Here is a 23,540-nt window from a genome sequence, read left to right on the forward strand (position 1 = left end):
ATAATTTATTAATTCTAGTTAGCACCAAGTCGATTTTGGAGGATTTTGCGACAATAATTGATTACTTCTATCTAGTACCAAGTCGATTTTGGAATTTTTGCGACAGTATTTTATTCTTCTTCTTAGCACCAAGTCGATTTTGGAGGGTTTAGCGACAATAATTGATTACTTCTATCTATCACCAAGTCGAATTTTGGAGGGTTTCGCGACATTATTTTATTACTTCTAGTTAGCACCAAGTCAAATTTTGGAGAGTTTAGTGACACTAATTGATTACTTCTATCTAGCACCAGGTCGAGTTTTGGAATGCTTCGCGATAGTATTTTATTACTTCTAGTAAGCACCAAAACTATTTTGGAGGGTTTCCGGACAGTAATTGATTACATCTGGTGAGCGTCAAGTCCATTTTGGAAAGTTTAGTGACAATAATTGATTACTTCTATCTAGTTCCAAGTCGAATTTGGAAGGTTTCGCGACAGTAGTTTATTTATATAAAGCAATGTATCTACTGGACGAGTATCTACTAGCCAAGACTTTTCTGTCGCACATGGCTTTGTTAACTGTCCGAAATTCGTTTGCTTGGTATGTCCTTTGAAATTTAAATTGTTTCTGCGACATAAATTGTCAAAAGTTACTTTTATCAGATGAATGAATTTTACTTGCCTCACTAGCACCTTTGGCAGTCAGGGAGGTTTTACCACATCCGCTTTCCCCGTATAGAATCAACGGGTGTTGTGAGTTCCCAATAATGTAATGATGAATCTTGTCCACAATGTCCTCCCGTCCCTGGAAGACCTTGCAGAAATTCTGGCACGCGTGAAGGTGTTGCAGAGTCTCTGTGTATGTCGCATCACCAGAGAGTTTTTCATGTCTATTCATCGCCCTGTCGACTAGCTTGATGATGGACGAGTAGAAATGGACGCAAAACTTTTCCAGGTATTCTTTGTGCGTGTCTTTGTCTATTCCTTCCTTACCGCTCCACTCGACACTGAAGCGAACTAGATTATCTGCAAACATCTTACTAGGCAGTTTCTCATCTCTCAAAGTCTTAAGAAGCTTTTGTGCCTCACCGTCAACGTTTCTGGCGGCAAAGTCGACAAACTTGGAGGCAAACTTGAGAAGGGTAATGTTAATATTCTCAATTTCTCTAATATATGCCAAGCAATGATCCGCCGTGTTATGAAACTTGAGGATTCCCCGCTCTACTTCACGCTCGGTCACTGTCATGAAACAAATGCAAACAGTCAATCTTGGGTCTGTTTTAGGTATAAAATTGCAATAATCATCATAAAAAGTTATTTATATTCCTCTAGAACCTAAACAGCTTTTAGAAAACTACACTAAAGTTCATGCATTGAGAGTAGGAATCAATATTCGAAATATTCAAAAATTATTATAATCATGTCTACTGTGAACCAGCTAAAACAATTGCGCGCTACCTTGGAATATGAATGCCACGATGTGCTAAGAAAGCAGATTTACTTACACAATTAAGAGTCACGGACGAACCAATGCTAGTGGTGAGGACAATTCCCTTAGATGATCCACAGCAGGTGACACCGTGAACCAGCTCAAACAATTTGAGTGAGACAGTGGAAAAAAGATACATAGAGGTGAAAGAAAGTCAGATTTTCTTGCGTAATTACGACTCGTGGATGAGCTGTGTACGACCGAGAACCACTGCTTCATGAAACGGCAGGTTAGTTACATATTAAGTTTCCTGTATGGGTCAAGAGTGTGAAATAAACAAGCATGGTTGCTGGTGAACAAGACTGCCTCCACCGTTTCATAGCTGCTATTTCCGCTGCTGCTGCTGCACAACCACAACGACTCCAAGTTACAGAGTTTAAATTACACAAGCGTTGGTGCTTTGCAAATTTATCGGGCAATTATTCCTACCGAATACACGCCTGCCAATAATGCAGTTGAACTGTTTTGAAGATGAGTCTGATAATCGTATCAACATTCCATCACGCGGGAACCTCTGTGCTCAAGATCAACATTAGTCTTGTTGCAAATTGTACAATGCCTCTTTCAGACGATTCCGACGTGGGTATAAAAGAACGCGAGAAGACATTCAAAACGGTACCTGTGTGATCTTGAACCGCGAAGACATTCAAGCCATTAACGATGAAATCGACAAAAAAAAATTGGCATTGATTTTCGATGGTTCCGTATGGACTCTCTGCAGATGCAGATGTCTACCCATATAGGCCTTTACTTGGTTCGAATTATATTCCAACATCAAAGATGTTCCACCTCGGTCGTACATGAATGTGAAAAAGACGGCGACCAGTGTCTTGCATGGGCATTCCTGTCCGCATTAGATCATATGTATGCTAATACGCATCAGTCTCGAAAATACAAACAATACCAAGATAAACACAAATTTGGTAACATAATTTCATGTAAAGACCTCTGAGGCCATATTCGAAGAGTTAAAAAAAACAACTCAACCATGGTATCACCGTTAATTCGTTCGCTTGGGACAAAATGTTTTTTTCGCAACAAATATTTCCACATGTATAAATCAAAGATTCATATGGTCGGGCTGAGATTTATCTGATGTTGCAGAGCGATATTGTTGGTCGAGAGGCGCCGCATTATTACGTCTGGATAAATATATTGCTCCGCTGCTTTGCCATCCCAACAATCACAAGAGGAAGAACTTATGGTGTTCATGCTGCCTGCATGTATTTATCACCAAACAGTTTGCTATGTAAACGAACTCTAAATGCCTGACGTTCACGTGGAAGTCTATTTCCCTCACTCTCGAGAGTATGTTGGAGAGGTCGCCATAATAACGCAGACGTGATCTATTGATACAATGGTACGTATGCGTACCCAAAGCAATCCAAGATAGCTACAACGCATACATATCAACCCCTGGCGAGGAAAAAGTGTAATCCAGGTGGACAAAAAGAGTAATCCGAATAGAAACAAAGTAATTCACATATAACATCATAAAATTCAAAATGTTTTAGTTACCCATTCTGGTCTATTAACATCATTTACTGCTTCAAATTTTCATATATAGCACTTTGAGCTTTAAAAAGCAACAGTCTCTCATATTGCGTTTCAAAACACTTTGTACCAGCAGAGATTATGAATGTTTTGCACACCAGTAGAAAACCAAGTGCTGGGTTACAGAGCCTGGATATGAATTCAGTTTTATTTTTGTTAACAATGCTGAACAATCTCGCACAGTCAGCATTAGAATGGTAAAGAACCAATATTCCTTTCATAACCTGACAAAGAAGAAGAAATATATATCTTCCAGTTACTGGATCTTTTAGCTGGGAAATAGCACATCAACTCTGTCCGCATTAAGTACTTAATCAGGTAGAATGCCAACTTCATACTTATGGGGTTCTTCTAATTTATCAGCAGCCTTTCCTACAGCAAGGTTGCATCATATGACAGGGACAACCTGATATGTACACTGATGGAGACATTTTTAAAAAATATAGAATGCAACTCCTTAATGAATTCCAGTCATCACTGATGCATTGTCAGCTGAAAATCCAATACAGTTCTGCCAACTTATGTTTATTCTCAAAGCATTATCAAATAAATAAATAAATGTTTTCTCCAGTGGAATATACTGTTAATTCTGGTAATGAAAGAAGTGCAATCTGACTTTGCCCTTTTTGTTGTCAAAGTCTCTTACACAGACTGGGTAAACATTTGGTCATCATAATCATTACTCCTGTCTGTTGCAATACTAAACAGCCCAATTCTCATGGCTTCTGCAATTTTAAGCGGATTATCTTCAGCTAAACACCTAACTATATTAGATAATTTTGTTCTTGTATATGCATATTTTCTGCAATTTTGGAATTAGAAAACGTTCTTTTGAACCAAGGACCAACGTAGTCTTCTACTGATAGGGCTAATGCGTGTTCTATTAGGAAGTCGGTAAATAAGGCCTATGCATTTATTAGTTCTGCTTTAAAAAAGAGGTTACAAGTTACCTTATTATTGGAGTTTGTAAAACGAGCGCATTCAAAGTTTCTTTGTTGCACCACCAGGACCAATATTAAAATCCTTTCCACACAGCCCGCAGTGGGCGCGAATCTGCCCTAGAATGGAACGCTGTATTGTGTAATTCATGTATTCATCTTTGAATCCGTTTTTCGTCTTTTTCTAATCCATCTGTGAAATTGATTGAAAGTCATTTTTGCTCTAACACACGCATCTACTAGTATAAATCTGACTTGACTTTTAGCGCCAAATACCTACCGATTGGTTCAGTCTCAGATATCAATTAGAAAATAAAATCTGCAAGCAAAGATTCAAAATTAGAAAACCACTCTGTTCTCTCCTAACTAAGCCATACAACTGCTATAAATAGAAACCGAGGTCAAACGTTTGAAAGTAAAACCAGCATGTTTCTTGGAAATAGGGCACCTGCTATAAATAGAACATTATACTGTTAGGAAAGAGCATGCAAGGACGGACAAGCGTGTTCATTCTTATGTCGTAGTTACTTAGAAGCCGTCTTGTCTAGAATACGGTTTGAAAGATTAATGGGATGTTAATAAAAATAAGAAAACAAATTATTAATTTTTCTGGGAGGGGGAGATATCGAAAACGCGTAATCCGAATATTTAATGTTTAATGTGGTTCAAGGTTGACGTTGCCGGGGTGGGAGTGGGAGACAAACGCCCCACTCCTCCAAAAATGCCCCATACGGCTTGCGCCTCTGATCGCCTCTGTCAACTAAAAGTCAGCGAGTGGCTTTCGCGAGTGGCTTAGCTTCGACGTCCGACGAACCATGTTACAACTAACAGGAGAAGGGGTGAAGGCGGGCCATTGGCTTCTTAAAACCAGTCGCTTCTGGTAGATGGGACTCGTAAACCTTGCATGGTAGCTCATCTAGGAGAAGTAAAACTCCGATTCCAAACCTGTGCTGCCTTGCGGCTATACCCACTCATGGGAAATGCTAAGGGAGTAAACACCGACAAAAAATCCGGAGACGAAGTCACTAAGGCGGTCTGACATTGACTTCAACCTTATTCCGGCAACTCCTGCCACGCCGTTGGTGCCAAGCTGTATCAGCATTCGTCGTTCCCTTGGGTCCAAAAGCTGCGTGGAGAGGAGGAACTGATGCATGAGAAACAGCTGATCCTACATACCACCCTTCCCAGGCTTCGTACTCCACTGAAGAGGACACTCCAGCGTCGTCGTACGGCATCGGCACAACACGAGAAGTAGCAGTTTACTGGTTCTAAGTCAAAGCTCGATTGGCGTAGAGCTTGGCATCAGGTGTTACTTCTGGCGGTGGGAGAGATCACCATGTCTGACTGGACAGCTACCGCCCGCCTCACGCTGGGCAGCCCTCGGTCAGTAAGGTGCTGCCCGCCATGGCCTGCCTGCTTCACTGAGTGCGAGGAGCTTAGAGAACCATTTCGACAAGTGGGCTACAAACTCCGTACCAGGACAGACTCAAAGAAGAAATAAGAAGATAAAAAGACACCAGGTCTTCGTTTTGCAAGCTGGAACATCAGGACCATGTGTCTGAATTACCAAATATATCAAATGAAGAAAAAAGTTATCAGCTCTTTTTTATACAATTTACCTCTGCAGTTCAGAAGTCAAAATGACCAGGTGAAGCTAGCTCTTTTTTTAAAGGTGCACACCTATAGAGTAAGGCCAAGCTGTATACTCTATAATCCAAATTAGACCCATTAATCACGCACCAAAATAGAGAAAATTTCTTTGAACTATACCTAAGATATACAAGGTCTTTTTTTTCAATAGCCAGTATAACCAGTGAGGAAATCCGGGGAAATTCTTATTCTTTAAAATTCTCACCTATGCAAAATACGAAAATGTAGAGCGCCACCAAAGTTATCAAAGTCAGAGATGCATGAATGCAAAGGAACGGTGGAGCATTTCCACTGTTCGCGACGATTCCAGTACTGATAGTGGCAATTCCAGTACTGAGAGCCACGATTCCAACACTGATAGTGGAGATTCCAGTACTGATAACGGTTACAGAAGTTGCACAAGCGGCTGCGTTAAGGAACATGGGTACCGAGTCTGGGATGTCTTTGAAAATGACGGAAGCAGGCTGACCTTCCAGATTCATCGGCCTCATATGCACATGGTGTACAAAAAGGAAAAGGTCTTCGACTACCCGTTACAATTCGAAAGGGAAAAGGTTTTTGACTACCCTGGACAACTTCAAATTGGAACGGTCTTTGGCTACCTTAAACAATTCTCAAAATACTCTCGGTCCAATGTCCTCGGTTGTATGCTCACCTTTGACGGCCATGAAAGCCACTTCTCGCGCGTCTGTTCATCAGTGTTGATTTACTCGCGATAATAAAGCCAGTCGAGCATTTCAGACGCGTCTTGATGCGAAATAAACTTGGATTCGTTAACAGGAGCTGAAACTCGTTGCTCGCAGACGCAGTGATACATCTACATCATTTCTATTTTGACTCGTACGAGTTTTCGCCACGACGTGGAATTGTTTATAATTTGAACTACCACTATTTTAATCAACGCTGACATTGCACACGCGAACCGATTAATATACTGACACATCGTCCTTGAAGTATTTGAAGGAATCAGAATCTGAGAAGATCCTTAACCAGCCCAAGTGTCTGAGTTTAAGATTTAACATTGCATATACCTTATGGATTTAACATTACATATACCTGATAAATTTAGCATTACATACACCTGATAGATTTAGCATTACATATACCTGATGGATTTAACATTACATATACCTGATAGATTTAACATTACATATACATGTTGAATTTAGCATTACATATACCTGATAGATTTAACATTACATATACCTGATAGATTTAACATTACATATACCTGATGGATTTAGCATTACATATACCTGACAGATTTAACATTACACATACCTGATGGATTTAAAATTACATTACGGACACCACAAATAATTGAAGTGGATCAAAAGCTGCGAGATAAAATCTCCACGCGTGTGTTATCTCGGATGCAATTTGTGAGCTCTCCTCAGCCACCACGCTTGGTCTTGGCGTGGAGAGAATCACGACCACGGTAACAACCATAGGTATACCAGTTGGAATTGCTCGGAACTGTATGGATATCAACAGGTGGAACAGTTGGTGATGAAAAAATAATTTAATAACGGCTGTAGTCTCAAAAACGTGTCTATTTAGAAATTCTCGCGGTAGTACATTTACCAAGCTGTACTCAGTGGCCATTTTACGATAAAACAATTACCACGGCCAGATTCGTGACAGATTTGGCAGAAATAAAAAACATTTGGAGACTGCGCGCAGATCGGAAACAGCAGTACTAGCACGAAGACATAAATATAAAGGAATCTGATTCACAAGCAGTAAAATCGAATAAATGGTTTTAAAGTATAGCTTCCTTCAAAAGGCGTCGCACGGGCTTTTCTTGCGCGCGGTGCTCCGGGTTCATACGTGTTAACCCAGATCAGTGATTCCACAAGCTCTCAGGGTGAACCGTGGGGGACCTGCTAAACACGATTTCCGCGATCGCAATGTATCTATTGATAATCATCAAGCAAACCCAAATGGTCATCTGTTGGGAGAGTATTCGAAACCAGTGATGCATTTGCGCTTCTGTCGCGAGGGCAAAAAGGGTAAAGTCATAAGTAATGGAAATCTAAAAGCCTCACTGCCATACTATTAACGGCTTGCCCCTCCCCCCACCCAAGAATAAACAATATAATAACAGTAATGTAAAAAATATGAGCTAGAGACAACCGCAATGTTTCCCAGAGTAGGTATACTTTAAAATGATATGGTTACAATTATGCTGGAAATAGTTCAAATGTAGGAGCTCCTGAGGGCTTTTCCTCCTGTGACCAACGCACAGGATTCCGTCCCAGAGACCCGGTGTCTACTTGTTGTTGCATACAAGCCTCCCCACCCCAACGATATTCCTGGATACGTCCCGGTAGACCATAAAGGATTAACAAACGGTAGTTAAAATGCAATAAACGAAAGTGAAAAGGACGTTTTTTTCTCCATTTGTTTTCACATTGCAAGACGGTAATTTCATTTCATTTCAAATAGCACAGAAGTTCTACTGCCCTATTACGGCGTCAAAGTTAATATATGTCTTCATAGATGGGAGGAAGGGGCTACGCTGCTATGACGCTAGTTTGTGCATACATTCCAAAAGATTAGATCTTTTAATTCAGAAATTGGTCGATGCGACCTACATTTTACCCTTCGATAAGTAAAGTTACTTTTTCCGCAAAAGTTCACGTGTGCAAGATTGTTGCTCTTGTTCGTATGAGTTTTTTTTTTTGCTTTCTTAAACCCGGTAGCTATATTACTTCTTGGCTAAATGTTTTCTTCGTTTAAGACAGTTTCAGTGCATTGCGACTGATTTCGTACCATATAAATACAAGTTATTATTTCCAACTTAAAGTATTTTGTTTTACGCTGAATGCATCGTCGTGAGATACTGAATAACTGGTTGGTGATCCGTCCTATAGGTATAATATTTAATCATTTCCCCCCCCCCCGCCCCGATTAATTTACTAGTGTTACAAACATTCCTGGAAAAGGAATGTGTTAAAATTGAATGATGGCTGCTTCAGTGACTCAGTTACTAAAAAACAATAGGTGAGACTTTGTGTTTTGACTCAGCTGGAAAAAAGTCAAACGTTTTCATTACAGTGCGCCATGCAGTAGGTCAGTTTGATCAATTAAGACTGTTGCTAATGAAAAGTTAATTAACGGCCCCTAATTAAAAAGAGGTAAAGAACGTGATAAGTAAGAATGTAACTGATCACATCTCCAACTGTTGTCTTTATTAAGAAATTTATTAAAGTGACGAACATAAAAAAATTATTTTTTATTGATTTCTAAACAAACGACTTGTTTTTAAATTAAATAGTTTCTACATCAAATACATGAGTGATAAATATAAAAACAGACCTCGGTAGATGTCTTTAATTGTACTCTTCATAAATATACTAAAGCGCATCATATTGACTTTTGACATTAGTCACTATATGGAAAAGCCTTACCTGACATAAAATAGTTATGCATTTGTTCTCTGTCAATCTTCTTGGCGATGAAAAGCACCTGGGCTGCTTTTCGCATTATCCTTTGAAGCTTGGAAAACGTCTCCCACCAAAGCGCTTGGTCCTGGTCCATCAACCGGGGATGTCGCTGTCAAAACCGGAAACAGAACCAATGATGGTAATGGCATTTTCGAGTTCATCCCAGATACGGGAAATTGCATGGGTTGAAAAAGATTTTGATTGTAGGGTAATTGAGGATGAATCGTGTGTTAAGCTGCCTTGGTTTCTGGGTCTGTTCATAACTGGAATAATTAATTATTTAAATCGTAAAATCTGAGCCGCTTTCATTTTGGATACACCAGTCCAATTTGTCCTATTATACAGCTAGACATTGAGTGGCAGCCATTTTTTGCATCAACTGCTATGCGATAGTATTAATAATTTACAAATACGGATATGAAAAATCGAGCAACAATATTTTGCATAATACCAGCAGATTTTCTGGCGTGAAACCTATACACCGGTGGGAATTAAAGCGGAATCAATATTTTATTCAGCGTGGATGACATAGGCGTATTAAGTGTAACTTTATAGATTGCTGGATCCAGTTATCTCATGATTTATTATACTATTGTTGTTTTACAAGATAAATGAAATAGTTGCGATTATGAAGTTACCTTTGATAACGAGAAGCACTTTAACTGAATGGCCATCTAGTACGGATAGCTTCGTTTATACATTTATTTATTTATTTTCGGTGGAGGGGAAAGGTTTCTATTATTAGAAAGTATAGTAGTTTTCTGTAACTGGGCTTACTCAAATTGTATATGTTGACACATGTACGAATACTCACTCTGACTAACTATAAAATATAAAAATATGAAATTTCAAACAAACAAAAAAAAAGTAACTATTACGACAAAAATAAAACCGTCTATAAGACTTCTTTTGAAATGTGTTTTCTTCATGCAGTTGTTTTCTTACTTCGTCTTCTGTGTATATCATTTTTTGGGGAAAAACAATCTATACTTATTGGATAACTGTCCTATTTTTTACTCAACTTAAAATGAAGTGGAGGTTACATACATGACTGATAAGTGTACCTCAGTGTTTCTTTAGTTTTCAGCTGAAAGGTTGATTATGGCAATTTTGTTTTTAAAACACCCCAGATGCCAAATTTATCCAATTTTTCTACAGCCTTACCGTGTGTTCTGAGTGAGTGGATTTCATGAAAGACGAAATGCAAATCTGAACATATCCGAAAAGTATATGAAATATAAAAATGTGAATAGACATTTCTTTCTGTGAAAACAACCTTGTTATAAATCTGATTTTAAAGATGCGTACAGTTGTACTGCAGCATGTTCTGCCTTTTCCGTAAAGCCGAAAGAAAAAGAAAAAAAAACAAACTCGGATTTAATTCGCCGCCTTTGAGAACTAAATTCGGAAATATGACCGTGGAAGAAGACCAAGTCACTCTTGGAACGTTAGCGACTTTTCAGTCAGAATATTTATGGTGCACTTCAAAATCCATCAAATGTATTTCTATTCCTACAACTTTATCCGAGGTTATTTCCCATCTTGATGGAAATTGTTGAGGAATATTCCGATTGAGTTGTTACCTTATTGTTGAAGTTAGTATAAATGGAGCTGATTGGTTGAAGAACATAGACTGGTGGAACACTATTATCATCTCTCTTGTACCACGTATCCATAAGTTCCAGTTCACTAGGTATGCTTTTATTGCATTCCCGCATCATTTCAAACTCGATAGCATCAATGTGGGTTGGAAGAGGCCGATAGCCATATTTCTGCCCCAGGAAAACCTGCATAAAAAACCAAAGCAAATAAACCCCCATAAAATAGATAGTGATTGTAAAATTCATAGTTTCCCCACTGCAGATAAAAATAATCTAAGTACGCCAAATTCAAAAAATGAAGAACAATTTTATTTTTGACTTCAAATTATAATCAACTCATTTATCTATCAATACAAAGACGTCACCTAAGCATAATAATACTAAGCAGATTATGCCTAATACTACTAAACAGATTAGGCTTAATAATACTAAGCAGATTAGGTCTAATAATACTAAGCAGATTAGGCTTAATACTACTAAGCAGATTAGGCCTAATAATACTAAGCAGATTAGGCTTAATACTACTAAGCAGATTAGGCCTAATAATAATAAGCAGATTAGGCTTAATAATACTAAGCATATTAGGCCTAATAATACTAAGCAGACTAGGCTTAATACTACTAAGCAGATTAGGCCTAATAATACTAAACAGATTAGGCTTAATAATACGAAGCAGATTAGGCTTAATAATACTACGCAGATTAGGCCAAATAATACTAAGCAGATTAGGCCTAATAATACAAAACAGATTAGGCTTAATAATACTAAGCAGATTAGGCCTAATAATACTAAGCAGATTAGGCCTAATAATACTAAGCAAATTAGGCCTAATAGTACTAAGCAGATTAGGTTTAATAATACTAAACAGATTATGCCTAATAATACTAAGCAGATTAGGCTTAATAATACTAAACAGATTAGGCTTAATAATACTAAGCAGATTAGGCCTAATAATACTAAGCAGATTAGGCCTAATAATGCTAAACAGATCAGGCCTAATAATACTAAGCAGATTAGGCCTAATAATACTAAACAGATTAGGCCTAATAATACTAAGCAGATTAGGCCTAATAATACTAAGCAAATTAGGCTTAATAATACTAAGCAGATTAGATTTAATAATACTAAGCAGATTATGCCTAATACTGCTAAACAGATTAGGCCTAATAATACTAAGAAGAGTAGGCCTAATAATACCAAGCAGATTAGGCCTAATAATACTAAGAAGAGTAGGCCTAATAATACCAAGCAGATTAGGCCTAATAATATTAAGCAGAGTAGGCTTAATAATACTAAGCAGATTAGGCCTAATAATACTAAGAAAGTTTTTTGTCTACCAAGTTAAGATATCTGTAATAAAAGAGTTGAAGTAGAATGTTGTAACCGTCTGAAAATTTACTTAAAACCATGATAAACGGTAACAAACTTATTGGCTTAATATGTTGAAAGTTCTTGTGCTATAGCGCTAAAACGGATTTGGATCGGACATAGGGATATATGGATGGTCTGCAGCAAAACAATATGTTCCCTTCCGCTATTACAGTGTGGACATAAAAACACACAAGGAAACTTATATCAGGCATGTGAAACATTTTCCAGTGCTAGGGCAGGATACACGATCTTTGAGCCACATCTTATGATGTAAAGAATAGGATAAAACCAAGTTGCAGTCCCTATTTTGCGCATGCCTGGCCTATAAAATATAATAATTTCTAAAGAAACCTATGAAAAGGAAGCATTTGCTAAACCGTTCCCATTATTTCTACTCAGGAAAAAATTAAAGCCACAAAATGTATCGTCTTGCCTTGCTCGCAATTGCAATATAGTGTGTCGCACTAGAGCAGAGAGCATTATGCGATAGTGTGTCACACTTGTAGCAGAGCTTATTTTGGGTAAGCGATAGTGTGTCAAACTAGTAGCGGAGAGCACTCTGGATACGCAATAGTATGTCACACTAGTAGCAGAAAGGACTCTGGGTAAGCGCATTGCGCTCGACATTAAGTGTTAGGACTGGTCGACCTGGTGTCAGGATAATGCGACTGGGTAGGACGTTATGCTACATGTCTGCGGTATGACGCCCGCGCGTTAGATACCACTTTAAACTGCCACACTGCAGACGTCGTAGCGATATGACTAAAATTGTTAAAGCTCTCTCTCTCTCTCTCTCTCTCTCTCTCTCTCTCTCCATATTGAGTAGTTTTGAGTACATAGCATTGAGTTGGAATATTATTTAACTTGAGAGCAAAATTGGATTGATTGGGCTAATGAAATTTCTTTATCGTGAAATATCGCTGCACGGATTGGATTACTTCTTAAGGAATAAAAACTTCGCAAGTACAGGAAGCCTAAATATAATCATATACATGCACTGTTGGTGTGATATTATATTATTGTACCAGCAGTAGTACCTGATGGATGTTTATTTCTTGAAAATGAAGTGTAAAAGCGCATTATTCATACATACTATACGTACCCTTGTAATAAAAAACCATCCTCAATTAGTCTAAACTACATTATCTTTAGCAGTACTACATACATACTATACGTAACCTTGTAATAAAAAAACATCATGACTTAGTATAACGTACATTATCTTTAGCAGTTATCAAAATAGGAAAAGCTAATTTTGCCAGACTAGACAATGCCTTCTAAAAGTGTATTAAATAATGATAAAGCGGAGCTAGACGCTTTTTTAAAAAAAGTATATATATAGGTGAACACATGAGGTAATGTCAAGCTGTATACTCCATAACCCATATTAGACGCATTAATAATACGCCAGAAAAAAAAACGGAATTAAACGTACGTTGAACAATACCTAGGATATACAATGTCTTTTTTTTTAAAGCTAGTAAAACCAGTGTGGAAAACCGGGAAGATTCTTTCCCGTTAAAAAGTTAATCTTATGCAAAATACGAAACTGTGGAGCGTCACCTTATGCAATCGGTTTATCGTCAAATAGCACTGTTCGGGCTAGATTAGATGCCTTTATTGTGAAATATATGTGCACCAATCGGAACAACGTCGGGTTTTTCGGTCAAATCGGAACGAAACCTCCAATGTAGTTCGTCGTCATTGAGAACTGTATTCTGAACTACTTTTGTGAACATGGAAGAATATGGCGGCTGAAAAACACAAAGTCACGGTCGGAACAATCTCGGCCTTTGTGGTCATAACATATGTGGTGCACTTCACCATGGACTAATTATCAAACATCAAATTGATGCGTACTCTTACAACTACTTCGGAGGTTATTTCACAACCTGGTGGAAAGGGTCGAGTTATGTTCCGATCGTTTTGTGTTGGGACTGGATTATCTTCCCTCATCATGAAATATCAGAACAGTGATTGGATTAGAATCCCCTATGGTGAAATATAAGTACATGGATTGGATTACCCTCCCCAATCCCCTTATCGTGAAATATCAATGCACGGATTGGATTACCCTCTCCCTTATCGTGAAATATTAATGCACGGATTGAATTAACCTCCCCTTATCGTGAAAAATCGAGCACGGATTGGATTACCCCTCCCCATTATCGTGAAATATCGAGCACAGATTGGATTACTCTCCCGCCTTATTGTGAAATATCGATGCATGGATTGGCTTACCCTCCTCCCCTATCGTGAAATATCAATGCACATATATGATTAGCTCTCAAGGAATAACAAAATTCGCAAAGTGCATGAAGCCTAATTGTAATCACATATATGTGCTTTTCGTATGATGCAAGTAATGCACAGTATGGTATTATTATTATTATTATTATTATTATTATTGCGTACCACAGATCCTGAAATGATGATAAGTACTGTCACTCTGTTTAAAAATGTATTTGCATATTTTTTACATCCATATTGTGTCACTAGCACCTGACGGACTATTCATATATATATATATATATATATATATATATATATATATATATATATATATATATATATATATATATATATATATATATATATATATATATATATATATATATATCTGGCATCCGTCCGTCTACGGGAGACGATGGCGTAGCTCCAAAGTAAGCTTTTGTTTATCCTTCTTTCTAGCTCTCTTTTCAGCCTGTTTTATTCTTCTCTCTTCCTCTGCGTTTTGAACTCCCTGCCTGACAGCTAGACGCCAGCTGGAACGGTTGTTTGCACAGCTCTCCCAGTCGTTGACATTGATGTTTGCCGTCTTCATATCCTTCTTGCAAACATCTTTGTAGCGCAGATGTGGTCGTCCAGTTTGTCGTGCACCTTCTGCTAACTCCCCATATAACAGGTCCTAGGGAATGCGACCTGGGTCCATTCTCTTGACATGGCCAAGCCAGCGAAGGCGCCTCTCGCTGAGAATGGAGAACATGCTGTTCATATTGGCGCGTTCTAGAACCTGTGTTGGGTACTTTGTCCTGCCACTGGATGTGCAGAATGCGCCGCAGACATCTCAGGTGGAAGCTGTTGAGAGTCCTCTCGTGTCTTGCAGAGGTGGTCCATGTTTCGCTGCTGTAGAGAAGTGAGCTGAGTACGCAGGCTTGGTAGACACGCAGTTTGGTCTTCTCTGTGAGGTTTGGGTTGTTCCAGACTCTCTGGTTAAGTCTGGCCATCACTGCTGCTGCCTTGGCAATCCTGCCGTTCACCTCAGAATCAATGGAGAGTGAGCTGGAGATGTTAGACTCTAGGTATGTAAAGTTCTCGACAACTTCCAAGTTGTACCCATCGATGGTGACAGAGGGAGGGGAGTCTGTGTCCTGCGCCATGACGTTCGTTTTCTTCAAACTGATGGTCAGTCCAAATTCCTTACAAGCATGGGAGAGGCGGCATACCAGTTGCTGCAGTCCATCTTCCGTGTGTGATGTCAAGGCTGCATCGTCGGCGAAGAGCAATTCACGGATGAGTACCTCTGTGACTTTAGTCTTAGCACGGCGACGGGCGATGTTGAACAGCTTGCCGTCAGCCCTGGTATGGATGTACACTCCCTCGCTGCTGTCCTTGAATGCGTACTGGAGAAGCATAGAGAAGAAGACGGCAAAGAGCATCGGCGCAAGGACACAGCCTTGTTTGACTCCGCTCATGACTGGGAATGCTTCAGATGTTGCACCATTGAAGCACACTGTGCTGTACATGTTCTCATGGAACGACATAATGACAGCAAGCAGACGTGGGGGGCAGCCGATCTTCTGCAGGAGTCTGAAGAGTCCACTCCGACTAACCAGGTCAAACGCCTTTGTCAGGTCTATGAAGGCAATGTAGAGGGGCATCTGCTGCTCGCGACACTTCTCCTGCAGCTGACGTAGTGAGAAGATCATGTCTACAGTTGACCTGCCGGCTCGAAATCCACACTGGGACTCTGGGTAGACGCGGGAGGCTAGGATCTGCAAGCGCGCCAAGGCAACACGGGCGAAAGCCTTTCCGACGATGCTGGGGAGGGAGATGCCCCGATAGTTGTTGCAGTCGCTACGGTCTCCTTTGTTTTTGTACAAAGTGACGATGTTGGTGTCACGCATCTCCTGTGGGATGTATCCCTGTTCCCAGCAAAGGCAGAGGAGTGTGTGTAGGGGCTGGAGCAGTGCTGGTTTTCCGCTCTTGAGGACTTCAGGCGGAATTCTGTCGCTTCCAGGAGCCTTCCTACAGGCAAGGCAATCGATGGCTTTTCCGAGCTCTTCCAGGGTGGGCTGTGTTTCTAGCTCCTCCATGACAGGCAGGTCTGGAATGGCGTCCAGGGCAGTTCCAGTGACATTGTTTTGGGTTGCATATAGCTCGAGATAGTGCTCAACCCATCGCTGCACTTGTTTCCCCTGGTCTGTGATGGCTTCGCCCGTCTTGGACTTGAGGGGGGCGGTCTTGTAGCTGGTGGGGGGGGGGGCTGTCGCCTTTTTGATACCTTCATACATTCCTCTTGTATTCCCAGTGTCTGCAGCTGTCTGTATACTGTTGCAAAGGTTCAGCCGGTAGGTGTTGGCACAGCGGCGGGCGGTCTTCTGGGCATTGTTACTTGCAATCCTGAGGGCTTGTAGTGTTCTGGGGCTAGGTGCAGCCTTGTATGCCAGGACGGCTTTCCTCTTTGCCTCAGTCACGGGCTCCATCTCCTCCCAGTTTGCCTCATACCAGTCGACATTCTTTCGCTCCCTCTTCCCGTAAGCTGTGATGGCTGAATTGTACACAGAGTCACGGATATGGGACCACTTGGAGTCAATGGTGTCATCAGGCGTCACTTTGGTGAGGGCTTCCTTCAGTTTGCTGATGAACTGCTGTGTTTTCTCTGGGTTGCTTGCACATCAGGTGTTGATGCGTGGGTGACCCTTCTTCTTGACATGGTGCAGTTTCTTGGGTAATATTCGCACCTTGCTGTGTGCATCTCCTTGCATTTGAAGAAAGTGTTGGTCATACATAGGCTGTGGGAGCAGCACATCTCCAGCAGTCCCTGACCATTCTCGTTGATCTTGCCCCTTCCGTAAAAGCTGAGACAGGTGGACCAGGCCTCATGGTCAGCTCCCACTCTAGCATTGAAGTCTCCTAGTAAGTAAAGGCTTTCATTGTTGGGTATACTGGATACTGCCCGATCCAGAGCCTCATAAAACTTGTCTTTCTCCTCGTAGGTGGAGCAGAGGGTTGGGGCGTACGCGCTGAAGATGTTGACCGGGCCTAAGGATGTTGACAGCCGGAGGGCAAGGATTCTCTCAGTAAATGATGATGGAGGTTCAATGAAGGCGATTAGTGTGTTCTTGACGGCAAAGCCTACACCATGCTGTCTAGGTTCATCCGAGGGCTTCCCCTGCCAAAAGAACGTGTAATTGGCTTCCCTGATGGTGCCGCTGTCAGCCAGTCGGGTCTCCTGGAGGCAGGCAATGTCGATGTTCAGTCGGGAGAGTTCACTGTCAATGACGGCAGTCTTCCGTGCATCGTCGATATGCTGTAGGTCAGCGGTCAATCCAGGACACATGGTCCTGATGTTCCAGGTTGCAAAACGAAGAGTTGGAGTCTTATTTCTTCTTTTAGTCTTTCCTGGTGCGCAGTTTTGTGGTCCACTTGTCGAGATGGTTCTCTAAGCTCCACGCACCCAGTGAAGCAGGCAGGCCATGGCGGGCAGCACCTTACTGACTGGGGGCTGCCCAGCTTGAGGCGGGCGGTAGCTGTCCAGTGAGACCTGGTGATCTATCCCACCGTCAGAAGTAACCCCTGGCGCCAAGCTCTACGCCAATCGAAATTTGACTTAGAACGGGTAAATTGCTACTTCTCGTGTTGTGCCGACGCCGTACGACGACGCTGAAATGTCCTCTCCATTGGAGCTATGAAGCCTGGGCAGGGTGGTATGAAGAATCAGCTGTTGCCCATGCAGCAGATCCCCCCTCTCCACGCAGCTGGTGTGCCCAAGGGAACGACGAATGCCGATACAGCTTGGCACCAACGGCGTCGCAGGAGTTGCCGGAATGACGTTGAAGTCAATGTCAGACCGCCTTAGGGACTCCATCTCCGGATTTTCTGTCGGGGTTTACTCCCTTAGCCTTTCCCATGAGTGGGTATAGCTACAAGGCAGCAGAGGTTTGGAATCGGAGTTTTCCTTCTCTTAGATGAGCTACCATCCAAGGTTTACGAGTCCCATCTACCCGAAACAACCGGTTTTAAGGCGCCAGTGGGCCGCCTTCACCCCTTCTCCTGTTAGTAGAAAATATGGTCTGCCGGGCTTCAAATCTAAGCCACTCGCGAAGGCCAGGAGCTGGATTTTAGTTGACAGAGGCAGTGAGAGACGCAAGCCGTATGGGTCATTTTTGGAGGATTGGGGCCTTTGTCTCCCACTCCCACCCCGAGCAATGTCAACCTTAGACCACACACACACACACACACACACACACACACACACACACACACACACATATATATATATATATATATATATATATATATATATATATATATATATATATATATATATATATATATATATATATATATAGAGAGAGAGAGAGAGAGAGAGAGAGAGAGAGAGAGAGAGAGAGAGAGAGAGATATCGTGTCACTAGCACCTGACGCGTTATTAAAAAACTTTTGTATCACTAGAACTCGAAGGGCCATTAAAATATATATTGTGTCACTAGCACATGACGGGCCATCCAAAAACAGTTTGTGTCACTAGCACCTGACGCACTATTCAAAAATCTATTGTCAATAACATCTGATGCGCTTTTCAAAAACCTACTGCGTTACTAGCACCTGACAGGCGAATTTAAATATATTGTGACAGCAGACGGACTATTTAAATATATATTATGTAACTAGCATCACACTCGCTAATGAAAAACCTATTGTGACAGGCTTTTCAAAAATCTATTGTGTCACTAGCATCTGACTGTCTATTTAAATATATGTCGTGTCACTAGCACCTGATGGGCTATTAAAATCTATATTTTGTCACTAGCATCTGACGGGCTATTCAAAAATATATTGTGTCACTAGCACCTGACGGCTATTCAAATATATATGATGTTATTACCACCTTACGCGCTATTAAAATATATATTGTGTCACTACCACCTGATGTGCTATTCAAATATATATCGTGTCAAATAGCACCTTATGTGATATTCAAATATTTACCGCGTCAATAGAACCTGACGGGCTATTCAAATATATGCTGTGTCACTGGCATCTGATGGGCTATTCAAATATTTATTTGTCAAAAGCGTTTAACGTTCTATTAAAATATTTATTGTTAACAAACACCTGTTTGACTATTTTATGCTATAGTAAGAAAGAAAAAAAACCGCTTTCGACGCCGACTATGACATGTGCCATTAATTTAGATCGAAACCGGTGTGCCAGTGTGTCACTTCAGCCAATTAGTTGTCCTTTCTAATAAGAATTTCAAGTACGTTTCCATCAAATGGCTGAAGAACCTTCTAAAATGAATACACTCCTCGTCTTGACGTGGATCAAATATAGCATTGCTAGTTCAAGGCTCAACAAGGAAAACCCTAAGTCACAATAAAATAAGCCGTTATAACAGATATGATGAATAAAATATTTAAATCAGGTGTTATGTGTATGTAATTTAATTATTTGTTTGTTAGTTTTAACTTTTTTATATTTCTAGTACATGTTGTTGTAATTTAACTTTATTTACTGGATTAGACATAGTCAAGAAATTCAATTCAGTTATGTTCGGACCTGACTGTTAATTTTGATAGACAACTAATAATAGAAACACTGTATCTAGTTGCAGACCTTGATTCGGAACCAGTAAGAGATGTGGTAAACATCTTTTTTAATTCTTTTTCAGAGTAAGATTCAGAAAGTGGAATTGAGGTCATACTTGTAGTACATGACAAATAACATGTAGCAATTGATTCAACCTCTGGTTTATCCAGAGGATTGACCCACATCCGGGCATTTGTTTTGCGTGGTAGCTAGATTCATTATTGATCTTTTGAAAAATAATAGTTATTCTTGTCATAACACTTGAGAAGTCAAAGTGTTTTATGCTGTGACCAGTTTTGGGGCTAATTATTTATTTTTCTTCAAATTATTTGGATTCCAAAAGATAATTTTTCCCTGGAGATAATTGTGCTCTAAATTAATTCTTGGACAAAGACAGTTATCGAAATTTATACAGAATTCAAATTGGAATATTATTTTCTGTGATTCAACAAAGAACTGTTGACACATCAGTACGACACTGACCACATCATACGTCATCGCCTTCCATTTTGGATTTCATCGGAATCCGAACTCATTTTCATTAGGATTTTTTATTACTAGGATTTCTATTTTTTAATTCTTGGATTATTTTTGGATTTGATTCGTAAAACCATAAGTTCATTTTCTCATTTTTACCTTGTTTTTCTAGGGAAATAAATTAGTTGTTAAATTTTATAAAGCTTGTTGTCTTCACTCTTTTCTTGTCACGTTGTGTAAGAGCCTAAACACGTAACACGTTAGTAGCATAAACTCCAGAAAAAATATAGACCTATCTACATGATGGGATTTTTAAAGGAACTATTCTACATATTAAATGGAGACAAGGAAACAATGTTAAACAACTAAACCTCACAAAGAATGCATTGCATTTCAGTAGCTATCAGGTTTAACATAATTGTTGCTACCATCCATTGTTCTTCTATACGTCTTTGGTGCAATGCCTCAACATGAATCCTAGGATAGGTTTTAGATTATGATGGGCCCATTGTGTCACTGACAACACGGATTTAATATGGTTTTCCTCTTATTTGTGCGAATATAATAGAACACGAATCTATAGTTCAACAGAAAAATATTGCAAAGAACTTGCTTACATTTGCTGACAAATACTGCCTGCTCTGCGACGTGGATACAGATTTTTTTTTATAGAACAGTTTACTTCGCTCATTATCGATCTCCTGTCTGAAAACAGCTATTAATCAAAGACACCTGATAATGGACCTTGTCTAGAAAGCGTAATTTGGTGTAGTTAATACTCTTATCTAATTTACGCTTTATTTACTCGTTTTTCACCAATCGGAAAATGCTGAACCGAGTCAATTAATTTTGGTGCTATCATTGATAACGAGGGAACTGTGGTAGGAACTTTCACTTTTAAAGATAGACACTAAATGAGTCACGTGATGTTACTGCATATTCATATTTATATGAAGCTCAAAGTAATTCTCCACAAGGTAACACCGCCACAAATATACGAAGAACGTGCGAGTCGTAAGCAACGAAAACATGAAACGCAGCCGTATGAAACAAAGAATTTCAATGTAGAAGATAATCAAAGGCTGTTTTGATATTTACCTACATATTCGTTTTCAAATTCAGCTGGAAGTTGTGCATGCTTTCCAGTGAAAACAATTAACCCTAGCGACCTAATTTTTAATTTATGTAAAACGGCTTGAGTTTCTTTATGATCTAAGAATCCTATTTTTGTTCGAGGCATTTATATTAAAAAAAGAAAGATGTTGGAAACCAGTCAGAGCTTAATATAAACGAAGTTCTGCACTGTATTTAATGTCTTCATTCAGGGAGGTTGAATAAAAATCCGCGCTGATCAAGTATACACACGCACACACACACACACACACACACACACACACACACACACATAGTGATAGATGTGGATACTTAAAAGGGTGTTTTAGATGTGCTGATATGCTAAGTTTTTTCTTCTCACTATGCGCACTAAATATAAAGATTTCAGTTATGCCAAATGGCGTGGTAATGCTGTAACTAAAAGAAAGGCTGTTCATTTTATGAGCGGTCAATGAAAACTCTGCCCGCCGCATCCGCTTGTAGGTTCTAATGCTCACTTTTACGATATTGTTTAATAAAACACACAACAAAAAAAAACATAAATATTAATCGTAATCGGTAACCGATCCATTTCTTAGGTTTAACAGTATACAGATGAAAAAGTACAAACGTTTACTGATGCCAGCTTGACTACTGCTCTAGATTTTTGTAATTGCTTTTAAGTGATCTTGGGAAATATCTACATAAACATGAAACTGTTTACTGAAAGTTTTCTGTTCAATCATTATAATAACATTAACTTTTGGGCGAACATTACAAACGTTTCATCACTGGAAACGCTTATATTGCACCCAATTAGGTTCACATAACAGTTAGATGACTTGAGTAATCCTACACTAATTGTCCCCATTCGCTCTGTACATTTGACAAAATGAATGAATATTCGTTGTCATGGAGATTTGTATACACGACCATTTATACCGGTAGTTAATTTTACAATAGAATAGCATAACATTGCTTTTTATGTTTTGAAAACTTTCAAACACTTAACCAAAAACAAAAGAGGCATCTCCCGTCACAAACGAATACTACAATCAAATAAATGAATCTTAACATGCATAATACGGTAGAACACATACATATGCGAAGTATTCTTCGTGCGGCTTTGTCTAGGACACACGGTAATAATTGTATGGAAAATGAGAAAAAGTCTGGAAATGGGCGAAGATAAAATAGAGTATATATATTTGTGTGTGTTTTGCTGGCAATGATTGGTTAATAATGAAAGACAGATTCTGGCAAAATTAATCTTTTGAGAGTCCATCCTAGTTGTAACTAAAAAAATGTAGAGACATTGTTTTATTGATGGAATTTCAGTCCTTTAATAATTTTGAGTTTGGAACACTCATTACTGAAATTGGCACCTGATTCTTTGGTTCGGAATTGAAAGCACATATGTCAAACACATGCAATTTCAGAAAATGCCGCGGCTCATATACCTTTCTCTACACATACCTTGTCACTCCGGATGCATCTATACTGACTAATACAGGTTTGTTCCTGAGCACTCAGAAATTTTAAGTTATTGAATTTTTAATAGCATGATGTTTGCATAGGTTTACTATGGGAACTGAATTAGTACCGCGAGTCATCTACTGAACTCGTTGTTACAGTCCAACCATTCAAAAGTCACCGGAACACAATCGCTGCCCAGCCTTCTGCTTAGTGAAAACTGGGGAGGGTGTGTGTGTGCGTGGGTGAAGGGTGGTGGTGCGTCTGTCAGAAGGTTCTTGTTTTTTAAAATCAAATGCAGTAAAGTGTAAATTAACAAATCCATAATGGGAAGGAACTCATTATTTTATCATTTTGATCATAATAATTTACCTATGAGAGATTATGAGATTTCAATCACGCCTTTTTTTTAACTGAAAATGTAGCTCAAATGACCTTGTGTGTGGTCCAAACAGGCAAATTTTCTCACTGATCCACTTTTAAGAAACATAATCGCCCTTCTATTATTATTCAAAATAACCAACCCCAAATTAGATTCTACAGTAACAGCAAAAAATGCTGAACTTCCAAAAAAACTTGTTTACTTTTAAAGGACGCGTATACTTTCTAGTTGCCATGTTGAATATCCTAACTTTAGTTTTATAAAATAAA

The 23,540-nt window shown here is 39.5% G+C and overlaps 1 protein-coding gene across 1 annotated transcript in view; it reads right to left on the reverse strand.

Moving 5' to 3' along the window:
- The window catches only part of LOC149781064 (NACHT and WD repeat domain-containing protein 2-like), a gene marked incomplete at its 5' end in the record, with an annotated part of 93,268 nt that overhangs the window by 11,325 nt on the left and 58,403 nt on the right, over positions 1-23,540 (reverse strand). The window contains 3 exons of the mRNA XM_089936270.1: positions 664-1,220; positions 9,026-9,170; positions 10,645-10,848. Coding sequence (XP_089792396.1) covers positions 664-1,220; positions 9,026-9,170; positions 10,645-10,848 — 906 coding nt within the window. The remainder of the gene's footprint in view (positions 1-663; positions 1,221-9,025; positions 9,171-10,644; positions 10,849-23,540) is intronic.

This window comes from Sinohyriopsis cumingii, chromosome 16 (assembly GCF_028554795.1).
Source record: "Sinohyriopsis cumingii isolate HCF-2022 chromosome 16, ASM2855479v2, whole genome shotgun sequence".
In the NCBI taxonomy this organism is placed as follows: domain Eukaryota; kingdom Metazoa; phylum Mollusca; class Bivalvia; order Unionida; family Unionidae; genus Sinohyriopsis; species Sinohyriopsis cumingii.